The sequence below is a fragment of the Esox lucius genome, chromosome 8 (genome assembly GCF_011004845.1).
Source record: "Esox lucius isolate fEsoLuc1 chromosome 8, fEsoLuc1.pri, whole genome shotgun sequence".
Lineage (NCBI taxonomy): Eukaryota > Metazoa > Chordata > Actinopteri > Esociformes > Esocidae > Esox > Esox lucius.
This window is the reverse complement of record NC_047576.1, coordinates 23945712-23971896: the sequence shown is the minus strand read 5'-3', so window position 1 is coordinate 23971896 and position 26185 is coordinate 23945712. Positions and strand designations below refer to the sequence as shown.

The following is a 26185-nucleotide window of genomic DNA, read 5'->3' as shown; positions in this document are numbered from 1 at the left end:
TCAACATTTCGACGGCAAATAGTCTGCCTTCCTGCTTTCAGAAGAAAGATAAAAGTGGGAAATGTAAGACAATTCTAACAGGAATGCCAACTGTTTCACGTCCTCTTCAAAAGCTGTAAAGAGCGGACAGTTATTTGACACAGGCCTCAGTCAATGCAAGGCCGGTGTCATTAAAACATCCAGAAGTATTCAGGCTGAAGACAGTGGTCCCCTCTTCAGCCCAGGGAGAGGTCCCTCAGCCAGCCTGGCGACCCCCTCCAGCCTCACACCTGTCCAGTCCTCCATACAGGAGAAAGAGCTATTGTTCAACACCTGTGCAGACAGCCTGGCTCGTACTCTACATCTCACACACTCTATACAACACTCATCTACTGTAATTGGGTGGGAGGGACACTGAAACACTGTACACACAAGGCCCAGTCCCCTGGGGCAAAGGAACCAGGACACCTGTACACCACAGTAGACTGGGAACACATGACAACACCTCTGGGGTTTCCCTACAGGGTCTTACAGCCAAGCTGCCACATGTCTGGTGCATGAGAGATGGAGGGGCATCCCAACCCCAGATGGCAACAACAAAAGACCCACAACTATGTGAACAGAATGTGTGCCAGGTGTACTGATCAGTCACCAAGATATGGCCATGGACAGATTTGGCTAGGTTCAATCCAGGTGAATACTTCACTGTGCATTTATTAAAATATTTTATTTCAAAGAGCTGCACATAAATCCAGAAATGGAAATTGAAAGGATACAAATGCAGTGAAAAAATATGTTGTTGGTCAGGTAGGTGTTGCTTGCTGTACTGTTTGTGGCTGTGAATAGAGACTGAAGTTTACCTACTGTCCAACACTGCCATCATATGGGTGTGTGTTTGAAGCACAACTCTGGTCAAAGCAATACAACATAGTATGTCATTGCTGTTTCCACCAGTAGAGGGCAGTGCACCCACATAAGTGTATTGTAAGTGTATTTTGTTTTTAATGGACACAAATGTAGACCAATAACAGAACTATACTAAATCTTATAACTTTGTGTTTTCTGTTAATGAATGAGATACATAAACAGAGCAGAAAAGAAAACAACAGTCACTCAAAAATAACACAAACTAAAACCGCTATGTACTCTCTAGCCAGCATTGCTTCAACCAAAATCAATACCACACCCAAGGACATCTGTTTTTTCTACATAATGAGTTTGGATCTGACCACTTCCCTCACAACTTCTGGATAACATAAACAGAACCATGTGAATGGTTTCAGAAACCAATGGGTTGGGCCTGATCCTGAATACACATGGGCAAAGTGACCTACTCTAAATGTGCTTTTGACACTGAATGTTCACTGAATGTTTAGAGGTAATCCAGTGAACGGTTAGAAGTAATCCACTGAATGGTTAGAGATAACCCAGTAAATGTTTAGAGATAATCCAGTGACCGGTTAGAGATAATCCAGTGAATGGTTAGAGATAATCCAGTGAAATGTTAGAGATAATCCAGTGAATTGTTAGATCCAGTTACTGATGTAGATAGGGACAGATTTGAGTCATCAGGAAAGCAGTAAAGAGGGAAATGGTGTGTCTTTCCGGGAAGGGAGAGGAGACTAACCTTTCTGGGAGGAGTTTCTTGGGACAGTTTTATGTTGTTTTGGTTCCTCACTGATGGGTAAACCTAAAGTAAAATAAAGGAAACACATGAGGAGAAATCAGGGGATTATTTCACATCCATCTGCTGTGTGACTACAGAGCAAGAGAAGAAAACCATATCATCTCTGCCATGTGCAGTCTTATCCTGTCTTCATCATGTGAAATACAGTAAAGGATGAGTGGTGATTCAACATTTTGGGTGGGGACAACCTCAGACTCAACTTGCCACCATTTCCAGCCAGTCAGTGAGTCTGGCATTCAACACATTCCTGGGAAACCAGTCAGACCAATGTCTGTTTCAGAGCGAATAGCAGATGTCCCAGTAGGGCAGTGTATACTCTCTGAATCAACAAAATCCTGGGAAACCTTGATTGCACAGTGCTTTCCTCCTCTATATAGCATAGAGGGTCTGGTTACAGATGTTTATGTGGTACCCACACAAAGCAATTGAAACCAGGACACTTTTTAAAGTAACTGACCAGCATACATCCCTCCTATGAAGTAACTGACCGGTATATATCCTTCCTAAAAAGTAACTGACCGGCATACATCCCTCCTTTAAAGTAACTGACCGGTATATAGCCCTCATTTAAAGTAACTGACCAGTAAATATCCCTCCTTTAAAGTTCATATTCTGCCCATTAAGTAAGTTGTTGACTCATCCTACAATCATAAATGGTTGAAGGAAATGTGAAAAAAACTTTGGAGATGTCAAACAGACTTTTTTTAAAAGTGGTAAGCAGGATGACAATATTCTCCTGAGAAGTTGTCAACTCACAAGCATATTTCTTATGAGTTATATGGCCATACCATTCTGTTCTTGGAGTACGCCCACACCATTTTGAGGAACATAAGCTGCTTTATAACTTATGTAGTACTTAGGTAATAAACAAATGTTGGAAGGAAGACTATCATATTGAATCATATTAAATAGATTTAGATATTTCTTGGATGTTTGGAAACAAAAATTACGTTAAATAGGGAAAGTGTGATGTGCATGGACTATTTAAAGTGGACTATTTAGCATCTGCAGGCTAAACCCCTGAAGCAATCATTAATTACTGGATTTTATAGGGAGCACAGGAGCCTTTCTGGTCCTCATTGATCATCCACTGGTATAGAGTGGGTGTAGTCAGCCTGGTCCATTAATGAAGTAATTTTTCATCCACCAACATGAGCAACAACAGACAGAGCAAAGCAGGAATTCAGCATCAGGGAAGTATTTGGTTTATTGGGGTCAAATAGGCCAGTGAGTTGGGTCAAAAAGGTCAGTAAGTTGGGTCAAACAGGCCAGTGAATAGGTTCAAACAGGACAGTGAGTTGGGTCAAACAGGACAGTGAGTTGGGTCAGACAGGCCGGTGAGTTGGGTTAGACAGGACAGTGAGTTGGGTCAGACAGGACAGTGAGTTGGGTCAGACAGGACAGTGAGTTGGGTCAAACAGGCCGGTGAGTTGGGTCAAACAGGACAGTGAGTTGGGTCAAACAGGACAGTGAGTTGGGTCAGACAGGACAGTGAGTTGGGTCAAACAGGACAGTGAGTTGGGTCAGACAGGCCGGTGAGTTGGGTCAGACAGGACAGTGAGTTGGGTCAGACAGGACAGTGAGTTGGGTCAAACAGGCCGGTGAGTTGGGTCAAACAGGACAGTGAGTTGGGTCAGACAGGCCGGTGAGTTGGGTCAGACAGGACGGTGAGTTGGGTCAGACAGGACGGTGAGTTGGGTCAGACAGGACGGTGAGTTGGGTCAGACAGGACAGTGAGTTGGGTCAAACAGGACAGTGAGTTGGGTCAGACAGGACAGTGAGTTGGGTCAGACAGGACAGTGAGTTGGGTCAGACAGGCCGGTGAGTTGGGTCAAACAGGACAGTGAGTTGGGTCAGACAGGACAGTGAGTTGGGTCAGACAGGACAGTGAGTTGGGTCAAACAGGACAGTGAGTTGGGTCAAACAGGACAGTGAGTTGGGTCAAACAGGACAGTGAGTTGGGTCAGACAGGACAGTGAGTTGGGTCAGACAGGACAGTGAGTTGGGTCAGACAGGACAGTGAGTTGGGTCAGACAGGACAGTGAGTTGGGTCAAACAGGACAGTGAGTTGGGTCAGACAGGACAGTGAGTTGGGTCAGACAGGACAGTGAGTTGGGTCAAACAGGACAGTAAAAAAAAAAAACAAGACATAAACAAAAGAATGGTCTCCATAATATAGTCTTTTGTTAATGAGTGTTGTAACGAGGACGCGCGTGGAAGAAGCGCGCCTCTCCCCTGGCGTGGTATTCGGCGTGCGTCATCGCCGGCCTTCTAGTCACGCCGCTCCTCCTCCCACGGCACTGTCATGTCTTGTTATTGCACACACCTGGTGTCCATTCCCTCATTAGGTTGCCTATATTAGTTCCTGTGTTTCTGGGCGTCTTTGTGAGGAATTGTTCTGTTGGGTGTTGTCCTGGAGAGAAACTTGCATGATTTTGCACTTGTGTAAGTAAATTACAAGACTCCCTGCGTTTGGCTCCTTTATTTTCACACATCACGACAACACCGCTGTTACAGAATTCCTCACCTGAAAATGGAGCCAGCAGAGGGCGACTTGCTGCGACAGCATGGGGACATGATCGCGTCCCTGGGGGAGGCCATGACCAATATGATCCAGGCGATGCAGCGGTTGGAGGCGAGAATAACGACCAAGCAGGTGCCACCAGCTATCAACCCGGCCAAGGTGTCCTTGCCATCGTCTCCACCGCCACAGACGAGGACCATACAGCTGAGCCTTCCCCAGGGATTCCACGGAGACGCAGCACAGCTCCGGATGTTTACTGCAGCTGGGGTTTTATGTCGCCTCCCTCAACCCTCACCCGGGGGATAGGGAGAAGGTCTCGGCCCTTGTCTCCTGCCAGAGGGGCAAGGTGTTGGACTGGGCCAACTCCGTCTGGTCCACTAACGGGCCGGAGTTGGTCCATTACGAGGCGTTCGTCTGCCCCTTTGGGCCGTTTTCGATCATCAGGGAACGAGGAGCGTGCAAGCCTTCGTCCTGGAGTTCAGGACCCTGGCGGCGGGGTCGGGTTGGAACGAGAGGGCGCTTATAGATGATTTCCGGTGCCACTTACAGCCTGACGTCCGTAGGGAGCTGGCATGCCGGGAGGCCATGTTGACGTTTGTCCAGCTTGTCGACATGGCGATCCGGCTGGACAACCTGCTAGCCACCCGTGGACTCACCGGGAATGATCAGCCCCCTCCGGCACACCCCATCGTCAGGCCTGAACCCATGGAAGTGGGAGGTGCCGCACGAAGGGAGACGGTGCGGTCTAGGGAGAGCTCCTTTTGTGGGAGGAAGGGGCACTCTGCCTCCCACTGCTTCCAACAGAAAAGGGTTGAGAGGAGAAAGCCTGACACCCCTACACAGAGTCAGGTGAGTAGACCACACACACTGTCAGGGCTCTCTGCGAATCAAATGACACTTTTGGTGCATTCTCTGATTTCCTTGCTAATTCTCAGTGTAAGGCGCTAATAGACTCTGGCACAGCTGGGAATTTTATGGACAGCAGTTACGCACAGAGACTGCGCATTCCGCTGGTACCGTTGTCTAGACCTAGGACCATTACGGGCTTAGACAGCAAACCACTGGGTACTGGTCTAGTTGAGAACGTCACGGTGCCCCTCAATATGACTGTACAGCACGCCCATACAGAACAGATTGAATTTCATGTCATTCACTCTCCTGCTTTCCCTGTGGTGCTGGGTCTTCCGTGGTTGTCAGGACACAACCCAACGTTTTCCTGGTCGCAGAGTGTTGACTGGGTGGTCTCAGGGGTGTCAGGAGAGGTGTCTAGGTGTTTCCATTGGTGTGACCTCGGTGGAAAGTCCAGACAATGTCTCCGCAGTGCACATTCCACCGGAATATGCCGATTTAGCAATGGTCTTTTCTAAGACCATGGCTAGTCGTTTACCACCACATCGGCCCGGGATTGTGCTATAAACCTAAAGGGAGATGCTGGGCCGCCTTATAGTCATGTGTATCCCCTGTCACAGGCAGAGACAGCAGCGATGAAGACCTATGTGGCCGAATCCCTGAGGCAGGGGCAGATCCGCCGTTCCACCTCGCCCGCCTCCTCGAGTTTCTTTTTCGTGAGGAAGAAGGATGGGGGCTTGTGTCCATGCATTGACTACAGGGCGTTAAATAAACTGACAGTCCGGTATTCGTATCCTATCCCCCTGATTTCCCAGTACATGGAGTCAATGCATGGGGCGCGCTTCTTCACGAAACTGGACCTCAGGAGCGCATACAATTTGGTGAGAATCCGAGAGGGAGACGAGTGGAAAACGGCCTTCAGCACCACCATGGGTCACTACGAGTACCTAGTGATGCCGTATGGGTTGATGAATGCCCCGGCAGTGTTTCAGTCCTTTGTGAACGATGTGTTTAGGGACATGTTGGGGCGCGGAGTTGTGGTTTACATTGACGACATCCTCGTGTATTCCACTACGCGTGCTGAGCATGTGTCTCTCATTCGCAGGGTGCTGAAGCGGCTGTTGGAGCATGGCCTGTACGTTAAAGCAGAGAAGTGCGCGTTCTTCCAGCGAGCCGTCTCTTTCCTCAGGTTTCAGATTTCCGCCGGTGGGGTGGAAATGGAGGTCGATCGCGTGTCAGCCGTGCGTAATTGGCCCGTTCAATTACGGTTAAGGCGGTGCAGCGATTTATTGGGTTTGCCAATTTCTTCCGTAGGTTTATACGGGGCTTCTGCAAGGTAGCAGCTCCTATCACTTCCTTATTGAAGGGTGGGCCGAGCCAGATCACCTGGACGGCCGAGGCAGACATGACATTTCGCACCCTTAAGAGAATGTTCACCTCTGTCCCGGTTCTGGCTCACCCTGATCCGTCACTGCCGTTCATAGTGGAGGTGGATGCATCGGAGGTAGGGATAGGTGCTGTGCTATCCCAACTGTCAGGTACCCCTCCTAAGCGTCGCCCCTGCGCATTTTACTTGCGGAAGCTCAGTGAGGCAGAGCGCAACTATGGCGTCGTTGACTGGGAGCTGTTGGCTGTGTTTAGTGCCTTGACTGTTTGGAGACATTGGCTTGAGGGAGCGAGACACCCGTTTGTAGACACCTGCGGAGAGTCAGTACATTCCGCTGGATGTTTGAGACCGTCTCATCTACTGGGCCCACACGTCCCCTTCCACGGGTCACCCGGGCATAGACCGTACTGTGCGCTGCCTTACCGATAAGTACTGGTGGCCTGGCCTGGCCAAGGATGTGAGAGTGTACGTGTCCTCCTGTTCGGTGTGCGCTCAGTGTAAGGCACCTAGACACCTTCTGGCGGGTAAGTTACATCCTTTGCCCGTTCCACAACGACCACAGTCTCACTTGTCCGTTGATTTTCTAACCGATCTTCCCCCCTCACTAGGCAATACCACGATCCTGGTTGTTGTGGACCGGTTTTCAAAGGCCTGCCGGTTCCTTCCCCTCCCCGGTCTCCTGACGGCTCTGCAGACCACGGAGGCACTGTTCACCCATGTCATTGTATCTGACCTGGGCCCTCAGTTCACGTCTCGGGTTTGGAAGGCCTTTATGGGCCGGTTGGGGGTCTCGGTCAGCCTCACCTCCGGATTCCACCCCGAAGCTAATGGGCAGGTGGAGCGCGTGAACCAAGACCTGGGGAGGTTCCTGCGGTCCTATTGCCAGGAATGGCCGGGGGAGTGGTCAGAGTTCCTGCCCTGGGCAGAGTATGCCCAGAATTTGCTCCGCCACTCCTCCACTTCCTTGACCCCCTTCCAGTGTGTTCAGGGGTACCAGCCGGTCTTGGCACCGTGGCAGAGCCAGCCCGAGACCGGGGCTCCAGCGGTGGACGGCTGGTTCCGGCGGCCCATTGACACATCCGGCACGCCGGGGAACGCCAGAAGTCCGCTGCTGACCGCCGGCAGAGCGACGCCCCGATCTACACTGCGGGCGACCGAGTCTGGCTCTCGACCCGGAACCTCCCTCTCCGCCTGCCCTGCCGGAAGCTGGCGCCGCGGTTTGTGTGGCCGTTCAAAGTCCTGGAGAGAGTGAACGAGGTAACTTAAAAATTACAACTTCCCCCAGATTACAGGATTAACACCTCGTTTCACATTTCTCTCCTCAGGCCAGTGGAGGCTGGTCCCCTCCAGCAGTCTGAGGTGCGGGAGGTCCCTCCGCCCCTCTGGACATCGAAGGGGGCCCGGCATACTCTGTCCATTCCATCCTCGATTCGAGACGCCGCGGGAGGGGCCTGCAGTACCTGGTGGAGTGGGAGGTGTACAGCCCAGAGGAGCGTTGTTGGGTGTGGTGGACATTCTTGATCCGGAGCTCCTCGCCGACTTCCATCGTTGGCGCCCTGATTGTCCTGCGCGCTACCGGAGCCGCGCGTCGGGGGGGGTACTGTAACGAGGACATGCGTGGAAGAAGCGCGCCACCCCCCCCCCGCCGTGGTATTCGGCGTGCATCATCCAGTCACGCTCCTCCTCCCACGGCAGTGTCATGTCTTGTTATTGCACACACCTGGTGTCCATTCCCTCATTAGGTTGCCTATATTAGTTCCTGTGTTTCTGGGCGTCTTTGTTGGATGTTGTCCTGGAGAGAAACGTGCATGCTTTTTGCGCTTGTGCGCCTTGTTTATTTGCGTGCCATTTTATTAAGAAAATTACAAGACTACGTTTACCGCCTCCCAGCGTTTGGCTCCTTTATTTTCACACACCATGACGACACCGTTGTTACAAGCGTGTGTAACAAACAGGGATTTATTTTAATCTGGGCCCATATGTGGGTTTCTGGTAGGACAGGACACTCATCATAACCAAAAAAAGAACCCCAACTGAAACATTAAACAAAACGACATTCAATGGATGGTAGTTTAACTTGTACATTACTTTACTTTAGTGATGCAAATCAGGTTTTAGAGTCCATACAAGGCCTGAAAGTAAAATAAGCTCTTTGTGATTACAACACAGTTTATGTTTTACGTTTATATGAAGTGAGACTGCGACAGGTCAGCACTGCAACAGTGTTGACTAAGGTTGTTCTGGGAGTCATGTGTGCTTAGGATTGTGCTTGTGAAATTACAGGGAAATAAGAACACCATGGTATGTTGGCACCATTACAAACAAAGCAGAAAGATGAACAGAGAGATGAACAGAGCAAAGATGAGTAAAAAAAAAGAACAGAGATGAACCGAGTAGACCTGAGCAGAGATGAACAGAGATGAACAGAGAGCTGAAAAGAGGGAGTCTAGTCAAGAGAACATGACCTTGCACGCATTGATTCTGGTTCCTAGTTGGATCATAAAGTAAATAAGGTGGTATTCGGAGTTGTTCTTTCTGGATATGCTGAGAAGGTATTTGGTTATTCAAAACATATTTGATTCACCAGATAACAGTCACTATTCTATAACATGAAACTGCTCAAACCAAAAACTTAAAATTATGACCATGAAGTACTAAACCAAGTAACAAACTGTTCCTGAATATGCACAGATGTATTTTTTTATTGACAATTCAAATACTGCAATTACTTTTCAGACCTACAGTAATGTGACCTCAAATCACTCCATCTTATGAAAGCCTAGGAACATGAAGTATATTATACGCTGTAGTTATTAGATATGCTGTAGTTGTAAGATTCAGAATCCAGAGATGTTTTATTACCGACTGTGTCTGGCAGTTGCTAAGCAACCTGTTACTTCTCTAACCAGCATGCATTCATTTTGCTATAGCTGCTCCTATCTTTAGCCTGCAAAGTAACACTATACACTTTACAGTACACTCAAAATAAGGGAAAATTCTGAGAATAACAAGCCATTAAGGATGCAAACATAGCTTTCAGCAAGTCGAGTGTCAGCTCAGCTCTTGTGAAACCAACTATTTGAAATTACAGTGGCACTCTGACTTCACTTGTACACAGACAAGTAATAAACTGATTCTCTGACCAGACTTTCATACTGATATGTAGTAAACACGCAACAGACTGATTCCCTGACCTGACTCATAAAGACATGTAATAAACATGGAACAGACTGATTCCCTGACCTGAGTCATAAAGACATGTAATAAACATGGAACAGACTGATTCCCTGACCTGACTCATAAAGACATGTAATAAACATGGAACAGACTGATTCCCTGACCTGACTCATAAAGACATGTAATAAACATGGAACAGACTGATTCCCTGACCTGACTCATAAAGACATGTAATAAACATGGAACAGACTGATTCCCTGACCTGACTCATAAAGACATGTAATAAACATGGAACAGACTGATTCCCTGACCTGACTCATAAAGACATGTAATAAACATGGAACAGACTGATTCCCTGACCTGACTCATATACAAACATGTAATAAACATGGAACAGACTGATTCCCTGACCTGACTCATATACAAACATGGGATAGACCGATTCTCTGACTCATACACATGCAGTTAATAACATGCAAAAGACGTATTATCGGACTGACTCATATATTGATGTAATAATCCCACAAAATACTTATTTCCTGACCTGAATCATATACAGATATGATTGCCTTTGATTGACTGTCCAGACATGGAGCACTAGAGTAAGGAATAAGTTGCATTTTAGGACACAGGCTGAGGTAAGGTAGCATGTGTCACAGAGTTACCGTAGCAACACCTGGGTCACAGGTACAACTTCAAGGGGAGATATATCCAACTAACTACCAGTCATTTTGAATAAAAGCAGCTGCAGAATAGCTCCAGAATAGCTTCCTCCACTGATAGCCAGTCTTCCCACAAATGGCGCAAACTAATGATCCTCTGCTCAGCAACATATGCCACCTCCTTGGTGCCAAAAATTATTTATGTAATAATACATACATAACTACATACGTAATTATTTACAGATCCAATTTTGAAATAAACCCACATCTTTCCCACCCGACAGGATTTGCATGATTAAAAATATGAACAATTAAATCTTTTAGTTCAGAACTTAAAGTAGGAAGACAAATAAACCTGAACATGGTGCAGCTATTCTAATAAATAGGCTAAAGAAGCAATACTGGCTAAATAAGCCACACAGTTAGGCCACATGCTGTATGTTACATATACTTAAATATAACCTAACCCAGTGTCTCCCAACCTTTTTCAGTTACTGTACCCCCAAAATGTTTTTGCACTGCTTTCAGTACCCCTGAAGTACCCCCTCATGTTAATTTCTCTAGTAAGTCTATGGTGTCATGAGTGTTTTCAAGTACCCCCTGTGGAGAGGCCAAGTACCCCCAGGGTTCCTAGTACCCCTGGTTGGGATCCACTGACCTAACCTAACCAAGAATTAAACTGTTGTACCCTCTCCCAGTGCTTAGAGGGTACAGTAGTAGGTACCATGTAGTTAACCAACTAGCAAGGAATGGGAATCAATTAACTAGTTATATGGAGCTTAATGAATGTTATTCAAAGTTAGTATATTATCATACGGATGTGGTCTAATGATTTGCATATAGGTCAATAAAAGTTCAAACACCCTCTGCCGTTTCTGACCTCCCCCCACCTCAATAAAATATACCTGTAACTAATGTGGCAATTTTCCTCCAGGCAAACACAGTCTGTCAGCAGGTCACTCAGTCTGTTGGTTGGTCAGCCAGTCAGGGCTGATAAAGGCTGGGTGACTCATGCAAATGGGAAGAGTGAATTAAATAGAGTAATTGATGGTGATCTTTATTTGAAAAGACAACAGTTCAAAAGCAGCTGGAGATTGAATTATATTAAATTACAGCCCAGTGGTAGGCAGAAGGCTGGAACCTGGATATCTAATTAACCATTACAAAATGATAGTAGCTTCCACACTGTCAGTGGTTGACAACAAGGCTCTCTGTCTTTAGTCATGCTGTTTAGAGATGCCCTGGTCAACATTAAGCACTGTCAGCAGCAGTACACCTACTAGTATGCATTGAAAGGACACTCATAACCCTGCATTAATCATGCACTACCATTCAAACGTTTGGGGTCACTTAGAAATGTTCTTGTTTTTTTTTTTTTATTAAAATAACATCAAATTGATCAGAAATACAGGAAGATATTGTTAATGTTGAAAAACAACTGTTATAACTGGAAACGGCAGATCTGTCAAGCATGGAGACAATGGAGTGGCCAGCACAGTCACCAGATCTCAACAATATTGAGCTGTTGTGGGAACAGCTTGACCGTATGGTACATTAGAACTTGTGGAAGGTGCCTCAGGAAGCATCGGGTGAAATGCCTTCAGATTACCTCATTAAATTGACAACTACAATGCCAAAGGTCTACAAGGCTGTAATTGCTGCAAATGGAGGATTATTTGACTAAAGCAAAGTTTGAAGGACACAATTATTATTTCAATTAAATATCATTATTTCTTACCATGTGAATTACTATATTTCCTATTAATTTTGCTATAAAGGAGGACCAGGACACACAGCCTCAAGGAGCAGGACACACAGCCTCAAGGAGCAGGATACACAGCCTCAAGGAGCAGGACACACAGCCTCAAGGAGCAGGACACACAGCCTCAAGGAGCAGGACACCCAGCCTGAAGGAGCAGGACACACAGCCTCAAGGAGCAGGACACACAACCTCAAGGAGCAGGACACACAGTATGAAGGAGCAGGACACACAGTATGAAGGAGCAGGACACACAGCCTCAAGGAGCAGGACACACAGCCTCAAGGAGCAGGACACACAGCCTCAAGGAGCAGGACACACAGCCTCAAGGAGCAGGACACACAGTATGAAGGAGCAGGACACACAGTATGAAGGAGCAGGACACACAGTATGAAGGAGCAGGACACACAGCCTCAAGGAGCAGGACACACAGCCTCAAGGAGCAGGCCATCCAGCTTCAAGGAGCAGGCCATCCAGCTTCAAGGAGCAGGCCATCCTGTTTGAAGGAGCAGGCCATCCTGTTTGAAGGAGCAGGCCATCCTGTTTGAAGGAGCAGGATACCCAGCCTGAAGGAGCAGGTCACCCAGCCTCAAGGACCAGGACACCCAGCCTCAAGGACCAGGACATCCTGTTTGAAGGAGCAGGACACCCTGTCTGAAGGAGCAGGATACCCAGCCTGAAGGAGCAGGACACCCAGCCTGAAGGAGCAGGACACCCAGCCTGAAGGACACCCAGCCTGAAGGACACCCAGCCTCAAGGACCAGGACACCCTGCCTCAAGGACCAGGACACCCTGCCTCAAGGACCAGGACACCCTGCCTCAAGGACCAGGACATCCTGTTTGAAGGAGCAGGACATCCTGTTTGAAGGAGAAGGACATCCTGTTTGAAGGAGCAGGACACCAAGCCTGAAGAACCAGGACATCCAGCCTGAAGGCAGCAGGACACCCAGCCTGAAGGCAGCAGGACACCCAGCCTGAAGGCAGCAGGACACCCAGCCTGAAGGCAGCAGGACACCCAGCCTGAAGGCAGCAGGACACCCAGACTGAAGGCAGCAGAACCCCAGCCTGAAGGACCAGGACACCTTGTCTGCAGACCATTCTGTCTCAACAGCTCCACAACTGCAGTCTGCAGACCATTCTGCATCAACAGCTCCGCCACTGCAGTCTGCAGACCACAGATCAACAGACTGCACAGGAACACACAAAGAAACACACACTTACAGTATAGACACACACTTTCCTTTGCATCCAGTCAACAGTGTGGCAATGAAGCTGGTTCTGGAGAAGTGAAATGGGAAGGAGGTCTTCACTGGTGAATGCAAATATGTAAAGGGGGTGGAAGAGGTGGTCTTTACAAAGGACCCTAAAGCGGCGTAGGACGTCTTTACAGGTGAAAGATCAGAGAAGAACCCGCACCCTGATTGCCGTTTGTTTGTTTTCATAAATGATTGTGTGTAGTAATCAGATGATAAAGAAATATTTTGGGTGTGGCTTTAAGTGGGCATTTAAGCAGAGAAATATCCAACAGAATAAAACCAACCTGGCACTGTTGGACATAATAAAAAAAATACTGAAGCTCAGCCATTGATTCAGACACAATAGAAGGACTCTCTAAACAACAGGATGAGATTTGCTACAGCACAGGCAACTACAAGCATAAACATGACCGGCTGACATCACACTGATGGCCGCTTCCAAAAATAACCTCCTCCCATCACAACCTCTTACTTTGCCAACCACTCGCTCACAAAAACACACAGACAGGCATGAAAACAGTCACACACATATTACTCCCAAAGGACTAGCCCCTCGAAAATACCCTTCATTCACAGGAAGAGAAATTCCCATCCGTTTTCATATTAGGAGCCCAACATAGGGCCACCTGTCGCTCAGGATCCCACTGTGCCAGAGTCCATAGTCTTACGCTACAGTGCTATGCTACAGTCTTACGCTACAGTCTCAGGTAAGCTCTGGTAGCACAGGAAAACCCTTTGAGTAATAATCTCACTAGTCCTTTGACAATCACTCAAATGGTGCCACCAATATGAATAAGAACATGCTCAGTCAGTCTAATTCTGCCTAAAATTCTTTCCTGCTGCTCCTCTTCTCCCCCCTCTTCTTCTCTCGCCCCTCTCCTCTCATACTCTTGTGGCCTCCCTTCTCCCCTATCCATTCCCCACTCATTCCTCCGCGACCCCTCTCCTCCCCCACAACCCAACAGTATATTCAGTGTGTGGTCCTTTTAGCAAATCAACTATGAGATCTAAAGGTCTCTGTTCTTTTCATCCAGCCTGACACTAGGCATGCACACACAGACAGAGAAGAGTCTATGAAAGAGGGAGGGAGTACCATTGCTTCTGACTAAATGTGCATGCGTCTGCTGTTTGTGTGAATGAATGGGAGGCGCCCTGTTAACCCAATGACACAGATGAGGAGAGACATAGCTTTTAATTCCATCCACGCTGCTCAGTTGTCTAGGCAACAAACTCTCTTTATGACATCATCATTCTGCCCAATTCCGGATAAAAGGGCTGTGTTTTCGGGTGCCCCAGGGTGAATAGGTGAGATTGTCTCATTTTGCCATGTCATAGTTGCTTCCTGCTATGACAGGTTATAAGTTATTCCTCTGGGAGTGAGCAGGTTTGATGCTTCAACATGGATTTAGTCACACATTACTGACTGTAGCATCTCATGTTTCTTTTTATCAAGTTGTTGAAAATAATTATTATAAAATAATAATAATTATAAAATAATGATAAAACACTCGAACAGGTATATTTACTTAATGTTAGTTCAATAGTTTAAAGGATGTTTCCAGCATGTTTATCCCAGTTTGATGCAGTTTGAAGCTTGAGTTAAGTGTAAAGTTATCGCAAAAGATAATGCATTATGATACAATCACCTACCACAAGTCCATTATAAGGCTGGTTTAAAGGGAACAGCAAATATCTGGTATTGTAATATCCTGCAATCGCAGTGAGAGGGGGGGCACCCTCTCACAAGATCACAAGATTAACCCGCACCATGGTCCACACATAAATGGTAACTAGGCAACATGACCCAACCCACGTCATTACCCCAAAAAGCCCCTCAGGTGGTTAGAGGTTGGGAGGTTGGGAGGGTGGGAGGCCAACAGCAGAGAAAGGAAAATAACAGCCCCAATAATCCCCTTTTATCCCCTTTGTGTTATTTAAGGTTTAATCTGTATTAATCCACCACCATGTTAACTGAATCATCAACTCACATTAAGGTCGGGGGAGTGGAATCTGTCAGATTCACAGGAATTTCAGACTAATTTAGGTCTGTTTCCTAAATGGCAAACTACTTTCTAATGAAGTTGCAATTTGGGAAGAATTCAAAGCCTGTGAATTCAATGCTCCACTTGTAACATGACCATACTCTATCTTTAATGATCTACAGAATTAATTGTTAATTACATTAAGGTTCTATATTCCAGAGATTGTATCAAGCACAGACAAAGACAGGACTTTCAAGTTGAAAGAAAATTTATCTTCCAGGTAGATTTTGGCCTAGTTAAGGAGAACAACTAGGATTCAACCAGTATATCTAGAATTTGGGGAAAGTCACTGGCATTTCTTGAAAGTACTCTGCAACAAAATTTTCATATTTAACTTTCGCATAAATGTTGGAACTAAAGAAAAGAAGACAAATGTTTACTACTCTTGTTAATCCTGTACAAGTCATCTTATTTTGTCTTAGATAATACAGTAGTACTACAGTGACCTGGCCACAGTGATTTTCTGGCTTTGGACAACCAGACTAAACTTGCGAGAAAAACAAACATTACTTGCTGAAAACATGTAAATTACTTGATTTCCCAACATTTCAAATGTCTACATCCTTGCACCATGCCTGCAACTACACATTAAGACATCAAGGTTAACAAGTTAATTACAGTTTGCTCAGACATGGCTGATGTTAGCCCAGCTACAATATGCCTACTATATCTCAGTTTAGTCGCACCGCATGCAAGTTCTGCTGTACTAATATAATATCTGGATGAGGAGGACTAACAAAACCAGTATGGCCCCTTGGCACAAGCCCTGTGTGGCTGGTTGGTATTATGCCATAAGTTCCAAATAATTATTGGTATTGTTGAAAAATATGTACAAAAAAGGCTTTATAACAAAAACAACACAGCTAAATAGCAATATTTTATAAAACAAAATATTGGGAAACAATATTATTTCAAATTAACAATTTTCCAGGGATTTTTATCAACCTAAAAATGACATCTGATTGCATCTGGTAACCAAGTCTCCAAATTTACAATGAGATGCCACCTCCATAGGCTATCTCAAAGAGTAGCCATAAAAAATTATTTCATTGAGAACAACCAACAAATGTAAGCGTTTGGAGTTTGCTAAACATCATTGCTGCTTGGGTTACAACTGGGTGCTGTAATCAGATAAAACGAGAACCAAGCTCTTCAGCCATGAACCCCAGCAGTGTTTTTAGAGTTGAAGTGAGGACGGATTTGCAGAAAATAACTGGGGCCCTTGTTAAGGTCAAGACATCATGGATTCCAAGTACCAGGATGTTTTAGCCAAAAACCGGGTTGCTCCTGCCTGGTGGCTAAGTTGAGAACACCTGTTAGGCTTATGCAGAATCTCAGCCATGGCCCTGATGGCATTTCAATAAGAGCTTCTAATTTATGTATCTGTTCTGGGTGGGGCCGAAGACATTTCCAGGGACGTAATATGTAAGGTGAAACACAAAGACGAAATACAAAGATGAAACACTAAATTCCATACCATTCATAAGAAACAGGGCCATTGGCAAGCACTGACATCAAGGAAACACTAGCTGAGCTAACGAAACCCAACATTTTACAATGGGGTTAAGCAGACAATAGTGTGAGTGAAACAGATCTAACACGTCACCAAAAGTTAAGATGTTAAAGGGATCATAGGTTTTTACTGTGCTACCAGAATAAACACAAGCATGAATGAACAGAAGACAACCGCAGTTAATGTTTAAAGTACATTTTGAACTCTTATTGGAGTACCTGAGATATTCCACAATTAAAACGTAACCCCGGTCGGTCAATCAGTTTGTACAGACGTGTGGTCCCCTCATACATCCATCGCCATCCACTCCATTTTTTACAACTAATTAATTTACGACTTAGTCATTTCCATCACATTGTCTTTAGCACTACGTAGTACATACGTTTCATTATAAGCAAAACTACACATTTTGCACATTAAATATGACACTTCAGAAAAAAGTTTCTTACTTACTTAATCCCAGTAAGTTTATAATATGAAATTGCATTGTTGGTGGAAGCCAACAAGTAGGTTTACAAGCACCCAGCAGAAACCTTTATATATAGATTAAGGAATAAAAATATTTACTTCCTAATTTGGAAGTATCAAATCCTATAGACAGACTATAAGGAATTAATCCAAAACACTTGAGTGTCTGTCCTTCAGACAAAAAGGTAATTATTTATTTGATTGTATTTAAATGGGTAGCTTTAGGGAAATCTGCCAAAAAGATCCATGTAGTTTTTTGTGAAAAGAAATCGCCATAATAGGCTACCCAATTGCGGATCCAGATAAAAGGTAAGAAAAAAAAGTAGAAGAAACTAGATTAAAAGTCACAGCATTCGCAATATCAGAAAATAAACATATTATAATCTGCATTGCTTGCTTTCATTATTGTCTAAATCCGTTTATTAAATCGTCTGTTTTGAATATAAAACTCATTGTTATGTACGTTACATTTCCAACGCGTCAGTAGCTACTCAAGACCCTGTTAAAATGTCACGTGAGTTTGAGTTAGGTCGATTAGAGGAAACTTCTAACAATAATAATAAAAAATATTATTGTGTTTTAGATGGCAGAAGACGTTCACCAAAATCAATGAGATATGTTATTAAAAGTAGCCCAACTCGAACAATAAATGTAGTCAGACAGTCTAACACATCAATCAAGTGCAGAAGGGCAGCTTCTAGACAGAAGGTTAAGAAACTTAACGTATAATTTAGAAAAGTTGGTATTCTAATCCTTCTCATACCAATCGTATTTTGTGGAAATTCGTTAAATTTACTAACAGAATTATAAGGATGTATCTTCACACCAACCTGGTTGACACCTCGGTAGCTCTCACCTGTGTTATGGCCTCGGTTCCAATCGCAAAGTCTATGGCTTAACAGTTTTCGAAGAAGCAGCTTTCATTGCAATCTTTTAACAATGAAGTATGTCGAACTTCACGGAAATTGCGCAGATGTGACTAATTGTGTATAAAGTAATTTATTGTTTTCAATTAACAAATCTACTGACCAACTGTCGCATTCGCCTACCGCAATCCAGCTGATCTGCGCTGCTGGGGACAGATGACAGACAGACGGAACGACCTTTTCTCTACGGTCTGCCTGAGTACATGGAATGGTGGGAACGTTGGCTGGAGGACTAGAATTGTGCAATTTCTCTTCATCTCGTCATTAGCATATACCGGGCGCCCTCTGCCTGTGAGAATTACGATTTTTTTCTCAGTCTTATGCTGTCCATGTGGTTTAATAAAATAGGATGAGCATCTCATGAGAAATATAGTTTGATAGACTCGGTGTAGTGGAAGGAATATAGTGCGTTACTCGATGTGCGGTGTTAGTAATATGTTGTTTGTGCTCAGATACAATAATAGTTTTGTGCCAGGGGACTTGGGGACAGTCGGTCCTCTCTCAGTCCCTATTGTTAATGTTGCATTAGTTTGTGACTATGGACTAGGGTCAATCTGAACTATATGGAATTATCCTTTATGATCCAAGGAAAATGCTCTCTAATTTTTCTGACATCCTGTTTAGCCTTAGGAGGACCTGAGCCCTTGGACCATGCCTTACTGAACTGATGAATCCTGGTTGTTCCTGTCGTAGGTCCTCCTGGTTGTGTTGAAGATCACCCACCTGGTTGTGCAACCGATCTGGATTCTTTCAAAAAATACGGGACACAGCCAACATGTACTGATATAATCTTCACCCTGCACAGCCAAAAGAGGACTGGCTTCACCTCAGAGTCCGGGACCTCTAGGTTTCAACACTTCTAGGGAGTTGCTCTTTGGGTTTGAGGGGCTGGGTATTTAGATAAGCAGTTGATTTCATTGATGAGGTATCTTACTGATTGTACATACAGTGGGGAGAACAAGTATTTGATACACTGCCAATTTTGCAGGTTTTCCTGTAATTTTTATCATAGGTACTCTTCAACTGTGAGTGACAGAATCTAAAACAAAAAATTTATTAATTTGCATTTGATTGCATGATATACATATTTGATACATCAAAAAAGCCAAACTTAATATTTAGTACAGAAACCTTTTTTGTAATTACAGAGATCATACATTTCCTGTAGTTCTTGACCAGGTTTGCACACACTGCAGCAGGGATTTTGACCCACTCCTCCATACAGACCTTCTCCAGATCCTTCAGGTTTCGGGGCTGTCGTTGGGCAATACTGACATTCAACTCCCTCCAAAGATTTTTCTATTGGGTCCAGGTCTGGAGACTGGCTAGGCCACTCCAAGACCTTGAGATGCTTCTTACGGAGCCACTCCTTAGTTGCCCTGGCTGTGTGTTTCGGGTCATTGTCATCCGGGAAGACCCAGCCACGACCCATCTTCAATGCTCTTACTGAGGGAAGGAGGTTGTTAGCCAAGATCTCGCAATACATGGCCCCATCCATCCTCCCCTCAATATGGTGCCCTTTGCAGAAAAGCATCCCCAAAGAATGAGGTTTCCACCTCCATGCTTCACGGTTGGTATGGTGTTCTTGGGGTTGTACTCATCCTTCTTCTTCCTCCAAACATGGCGAGTGGAGTTTAGACCAAAAAGCTCTATTTTTGTCTCATCAGACCACATGACCTTCTCCCATTCCTCCTCTGAACCCTCCAGATGGTCATTGGCAAACTTCAGACGGGCCTGGACATGCGATGGCTTGAGCAGGGGGACCTCACGTGCGCTGCAGGGTTTTAATCCATGACGGCATAGTGTGTTACTAACGGTTTTCTTTGAGACTGTGGTCCCAGCTCTCTTCAGGTCATTAACCAGGTCCTGCTGTGTAGTTCTGGGCTGATCCCTCACCTTCCTCATGATCATTGATACCCCACGAGGTGAGATTTTGCATGAAGCCCCAGACCAAGGGAGATTGACCATCATCTTGAACTTCTTCCATTTTCTAATAATTGCGCCAACAGTTGTTGCCTTCTCACCAAGCTGCTTGCCTATTGTCATGTAGCCCATCTCAGCCTTGTGCAGGTCTACAATTTTATCCCTGATGTTCTTACACAGCTCTCTGGTCTTGGACGTTGTGGCGCAGTTGGAGTCTGTTTGATTGAGTGTGGACAGGTGTCTTTTATACAGGTAATGAGTTCAAACAGGTGCAGTTAATACAGGTATTGAGTGGCGAACAGGAGGGCTTCTTAAAGAAAAACTAACAGGTCTATGAGAGCTGGAATTCTTACTGGTTGGTAGGTGATCAAATACTTATGTCATGCAATAAAATGCTAATTAATTATTCAAAAATAATACAATGTGATTTTCTGGGTTTTTGTTTTAGATTTTGTCTCTCACAGTTGAAGAGTACCTATGATAGAAATTACAGACCTCTACATGCTTTCTAAGTAGGAAAACGTGCAAAATCGGCAGTGTATCAAATAATTGTTCTCCCCACTGTATACACAGGGATGGGCAGTATTATTGATGCATGTATCAAATTACTTTAATGTTTTGTATTTTAAAAATACTGTAAAATACTTTGTGAGAGGTCTACATGATGTCATCACAAAAATGCAGCCTCTGATTGGTGCCTACTCAGTAATTTACCCAGTAAAATTGACCCATACCCAAAGGTCAAGGTGAGAAACATGTAGGTTGCCAGCTTTCCATCGATTTTTAGCAAAAGTTGCTAAAACTTTGTAACAGTTCATGTTAAGTTTTGGTGTTCGTTTGAGTAGCCTAGGCTAAATCATTTACCAATTTACATAATGTTCTAGCTAACTATTTGACCTGAGTTGCAGCCCTCACAGTTAATGTTAGCATGCTACTTTCAGGCTATGTTAAGTTTTGATCGGTTGTGCACAAAGATATGCCCGGTTGTGCCCATAATTGAAGTAGCTGTTTAGAAGGATCATGGTTTTGCATACCATTGCATGAATGACTGTCTGACACAAAATGTATTATATGAATTTATTATTAGATTTATGATTAACAAACTATTAATTACATAGTAACTAGTTCCAATGAATAAAGGTGCCATCAGTGGTCTTATGATTTGGTTGTCATTGAGTCAGTGTTGCTGATGCAAAGGAGGCCCTTCTTTACCAAACACCAAGTAACTAAATTAGGATACAATCATGAGTCATTAGCAAACTGTTAGTTAAACAAACTGTTGGTTACGTTAAGACTGACCTTCATCTGGGTGATCACAGGGATATGTGAATATTTGATCTGTTACCTGGTTGCATATCGTATTACTCGCAAGACTTGTGAGGCAGAAAAAAAGCTGTTGCTATCCAACGTTGTCTACTCCACTGAGTGACTCTACTGGTAAAGGGATTGATCAAATAGGCCGATACATGGTTTGTAAATAGTTTCATGCTCCCTTGTAAAAGTATTTTTAAAATCCAGTACTTCATCTTCATACATGGTGCAGCTATTATATTTTTACATTTATTTTGATACACTTAAAATTAAGGTATTTGGTCTCTTATTTTAAAATACATTTTTAGGCATCTTTGCCCATTTCTGCACATACAGATAAATACATTTAACTTTAAATGTCACTAAATCCCTGACCTGAGGGAAAAGCCAATTTTATCATAATGAGCATGATCTCCTTTATACTTTTTTTTAAAGATGTCTGGCAATGAAAAGTTGTTTTATAAACAATAAACCACTTCAGTTAAAAAAATCTTTTGACACTTAAATGCTTTTCCAGATAGTTAAGGTGGGGATCAGAAAGCCAGCATTTTCAAAACAATGTATGAAAAACCAGAAAATGAAAAATAAAATAAATCCTAGAATAAGCTGGGTTTCTGACTTTGCCAGAAAACATGAAGAGGAAAGCTTGGTCTCTATAAAACATGTTGACTTTATTGCTTAAAGAATACAACTTTATAGAAGGCATGTGAATGTGTATCACAACTAAAGGTTACCAATTTTTACATTTTTAGAGAAGTCACCACACATTCACAATGCAACATTTTCACACCGCACTGGTGAAAACTTTGTGCCCCGAACTGACACCCTCTTCCCTACATAGTGCAGCACTATAGAACAGACAGAGTGCACTATAAAAGGAAATAAGGTGCCATTTGGGACGCAACTAAACCAACAGATTCAGACAAGATATCAAAGCATTTTTACAAAGTGAAAGTTCCTATCGGCACTGTGAACAGTAATCTGAGTGCCCACTGCACCCAAGTCCTCACACATGGAACATAAACCTGGGCTCATTTCATACTCAGGGTGTTTAGTTCTCCTGGGGCTGCCGCCCAAATCAGACACTATTCTCCATAAAGTGCATAACCTCCGAACAGGGTCAACTGGGCTCTGGCTAAAGGTAGTGCACTATAAAGGGAATAAAGTTCTGTTTGGCGCGCAGCCTTTATCTTTGGTTCTATGAGTCAATACGATTGTGAAAGTAGCTAAGGAGTTAGCAATACTGCAGGTGAACAGAAGGGGAAAAAAGAAACCTACTTATACCATGTAATGACTGAGCTAAAAAATAAAGAATTTGCATCCTATTTTACAAATCAAGTTGAAATACATATTCATGACACCTTAAAGTGTTTCAGAAACATGTCATATGCGTCCTAAATGGCACCCTATTCCCTCTATAATGCACTACACGACCTGGTCAAATGTAGGACATTACATAAATAGTGCCATTGGGGACGCACGGAAAAACTGATTCAGACAAGAAGAGAGCAAAGCATTTTTACAAAGTGAAAATTCCAATTGGAAGTGTGAAGAGTAACGAGTGCCCACTGCCCCCAAGTCTCCACACAAACGCAGTCTCATCTCAACCTCAGGGGGTTTAGCGCTCCTGGGGTCTCCACCCAAACTGCACATTTGGGACACATCCATTCAGTTAAACAAAGGTTATTTAGGGAAAGTAAAAGGAAGCTTACATTTATTTGTATCCAAATGTTTATTCCTAGGAATAGCGGTCAAAAACAAAAAAGAATAAAACATGAATACACCTTGAACATAGCTATAAGAGTGTGCTCCTGATACTTGTCTGGTAGGGGTATGTGCATCTCACTTCAACACTGCTCAGGTCATTTCATATTAGCAAGAGGGCTGCTTGCTGATACTGTCCAAACAAAGGGGTTATGACCTGGGTCACGTTCAGTAAGGACAAAAAGGGGAAAAACAGGTTGGTAGCCTTCTATCTATCTATCCATCCAATAAGAAAACTTGCTTTCAGTATCCGTTGCAAAATGTATTGCTACCATGTGCCCTAATGAACACAACCCTGCCTTTTTGTTGTCCAGGCCAAGCCCAGACTCCGGGGTAAATCCATGTCATTACATGTCATCATCGTCATCCTCATCCTGGGAGGAGCCGGCCTGCTGTCCGGCACTAGCTGTCGCTGCAGCCAACTGGGCCTGCTCTGCAGCCTGTTGCATCTGGAGCCACTCCTGTTGGGCAAGTTCTGCTTGCTGCTGCCGAGCCTGAAACCAAGTAAACAGTCGTCAGGGTCAGAAAAACAGGTGGTATGAGCACGCAGGAGTGGGCAACATCACCATTACACTTCACATACGGTCCCACATTAGAGCTCGGGGGTTTACCCTCTCCAAACCGACGTCTCTCCTCCCTACCGTCTCCCCAATATATCCAACTCTAAATCAAACAAAAAAAAAAAACACTATTTCAAAAAGTGGGCCCCCCCCACTTTTTTAAGAGACAGAAGTGGACCCCTAGGAGCTAAACCAACTGAAAAGGGGATTGTCTGAAACAAGAACATGGCTGTTTTTGTTTCAAACCCTAAGCTATTACAATACTGATAACTAAACCAACACACAGACAGATTCTGGGATGAGGGCAACAAAGCAGTAGTCACTAGACCTAGAAGATAAAATACAATACTATGGTCATAAAAATTCTATGGACACTGGAAACGTGTCAAGATTTTACATGCTCAGATGCAAAGGCTAAATCCACAAAGACAACAATAATCCATAAAATGATACATTTTGAATGCTTTTGGAATAATTCAGATAGTTAGATGAAACGAGTAACATTGAAGTGTGTGTTTATGTCTTCAGAAGCTTTATAATTTGTGTGATTATAAATTACATCTTGCAAACTCAATGCGTATAGTTGACTGTATTAAAACATAGGGTGTTTCATTTATAAACAGACAAATACATATTTTTAAATATTACCCAATACAAGATTAAACTAATTGGCAATTATGGGAAAACCAATGCTTTTTCCAGTCTAGGACACCCCTAGCAAATAGCTTGGCGACAGGATTGTTAGCGCTTTTACCAAATATTGACGTGTAATGGACTAGCACTCAGGCCAGTCTTGAGCCTTACCTTTGCAAAAAGTTCCTGTTGTTGTCTGAGGAGCTCTTCCTCTGGGATACCCAAGTTCTCCAAACGAGAACTGGCCTTCCTCCTCTTAAGCGCTACTGTTTTACACTCCTGCAAGACATCCTTCACCTCTGTTATATATGACCCAAAACCTAGGCTTTCCAGTGCTGAGGAGAAGAATGAAAACAAGGTTAGGGAAAATAAATCAGAAAAAAAGGAACTATATTTCTATTATAATTTAGCAACTAATTGTGCTTAGCCTTGTTCTAGATGTAATTGGGTTGTACTAGAAAGACAGAAGAGCCAAACAGATCTGGGATACGGCCAGTATGTAACTACAGTAGCCAGTTATCATTACAACGTCAACTTAACACATGGCCAGAAAGGGAAACATTTACACAGTGCAATTATGCATATTCAAACATGTTGCTACAGATTATATACGAAAACCACACTAACCATTAATGACATGCTCAGGAGATATGGTCTTCTTTTCCGACTTGTTACATATTTCATTTGCCTCAGATGAAATTAGATGTATGAACTCTGTGCAGCAGTTCACAACAAGTTCCCTGGCATCGTTAGCAACCCGTACGTTGGGCAAAGTTTCTTTGATCATTTTGTTGATAGCTGCCCTGGGAATGGTAAGGTCGTCATCGTTTCCCGACGAAGAAGCCATTGTATTTCAGATAACTAACTAGTTAGCTATAAAAAGTATAGTAAAATATTATAGTTTTGGCAGCGGCCTTTGTATTAATGTCGTGGGCTAGACGCTAATGTTAGCGAACTAGCTCGCTAGGCTCGAAGTAATTGTTTTTTAAAAGTTAAAAACTATGCAAAATAAAGTTAGTTAGCAAGCTACAAAAAATAAAATTCACGCAGCATAATATAATGCTACTGCAGATACGTGGGGTGTAATAGGAAAGTCCATGTAAATACGATGAAGACAAAACGCCAACAGTGTATTAGTAAGTGAAAACTAGCTAGCGCGTTAGCTAGCTAGCTAACGTTAGCTATAGTCCCAATCGGAACGTTAGCTAGCTATAGCACTGCTTTGAAGCGGCTTTGAGGACATGGCTGTACGGGCTAGCAAGCGATGGGATCATTTCTAAACGCAATGTTGATCCCCCAAAAAATGTGTAAGAAAACACCATATACACTGGAATGAAAACGACAGTTCTTTCATCGGTTGAGCTAGCTACCTAGCTAGTTAAATTGTCTAATTCATTTCTTATGTTAGGTCCTCTTCTTTTGCTCTGAAATTCTTCCGGAAACGACCGCATGCGAACTTATCCGGTATAATCTTTCTACAGTGCCTGGGATAGCAACCGAATACACATTTCGCCACCTATGGTGTTGGAGGTGGAACATTACAGTATTTTATTTTTTAGTGACCGAACTCAAAAGTGATCAAAAGTGATATGGAATACCAGGAATAACAAATGTCGGTAAAAGGTTATAAGTAAATTATATAAATGGATAGTGAAATATAAATGTTTAATCATTTGATTTGCCAAGTATAAGCCAACAAAATGAATAAAAACTATTTTATTCTTCTATTTATCATTTGCGCGTCCTTTATATTTTTCAACACCTC

At 43.8% G+C, this 26185-nt stretch overlaps 2 protein-coding genes across 7 annotated transcripts in view; both read right to left on the bottom strand.

The window, feature by feature from the left end:
- si:dkey-44g17.6 (guanine nucleotide-binding protein G(I)/G(S)/G(O) subunit gamma-12) overlaps positions 1–18429 on the bottom strand; it is a 46856-nt gene extending 28427 nt beyond the window's left edge. The window contains exons 1-2 of one of the 6 annotated variants that reach the window (XM_010872070.3): positions 18353–18429; positions 1607–1669 (exon numbers count right to left, since the gene is read on the bottom strand). The gene's annotated coding sequence lies outside the window, so the exon portion shown is untranslated. Of the gene's footprint in view, positions 1–1606; positions 1670–11170; positions 11245–12003; positions 12025–18133 lie in introns of those variants that run through there. The other 5 variants (XM_010872069.3, XM_010872068.3, XM_020048751.2 and 2 more) reach the window with 5 other exon arrangements.
- Positions 18430–22113: 3684 nt separating this feature from the next.
- dr1 (down-regulator of transcription 1) lies at positions 22114–25904 on the bottom strand. Its single transcript, XM_010872071.4, has 3 exons — positions 25048–25904; positions 24592–24755; positions 22114–23721 (listed from the first exon to the last, which is right to left on the bottom strand). The coding sequence occupies exons 1-3, from the start codon at positions 25265–25267 to the stop codon at positions 23575–23577; spliced, it is 531 nt and encodes a 176-aa protein (XP_010870373.1). The 5' UTR covers positions 25268–25904; the 3' UTR covers positions 22114–23574.
- Positions 25905–26185: the final 281 nt, after the last annotated feature.

Coding starts and splice junctions, on each gene's coding strand:
- dr1 (XM_010872071.4), bottom strand. CDS start 25,267: ATGGCTTCTTCGTCGGGAAACGATGACGACCTTACCATTCCCAGGGCA. Junction 24,756..25,047: donor TCCTGAGCATGTCATTAATG/GTTAGTGTGGTT, acceptor TCTTCTCCTCAG/CACTGGAAAGCCTAGGTTTT. Junction 23,722..24,591: donor AACAGGAACTTTTTGCAAAG/GTAAGGCTCAAG, acceptor ACTTGGTTTCAG/GCTCGGCAGCAGCAAGCAGA.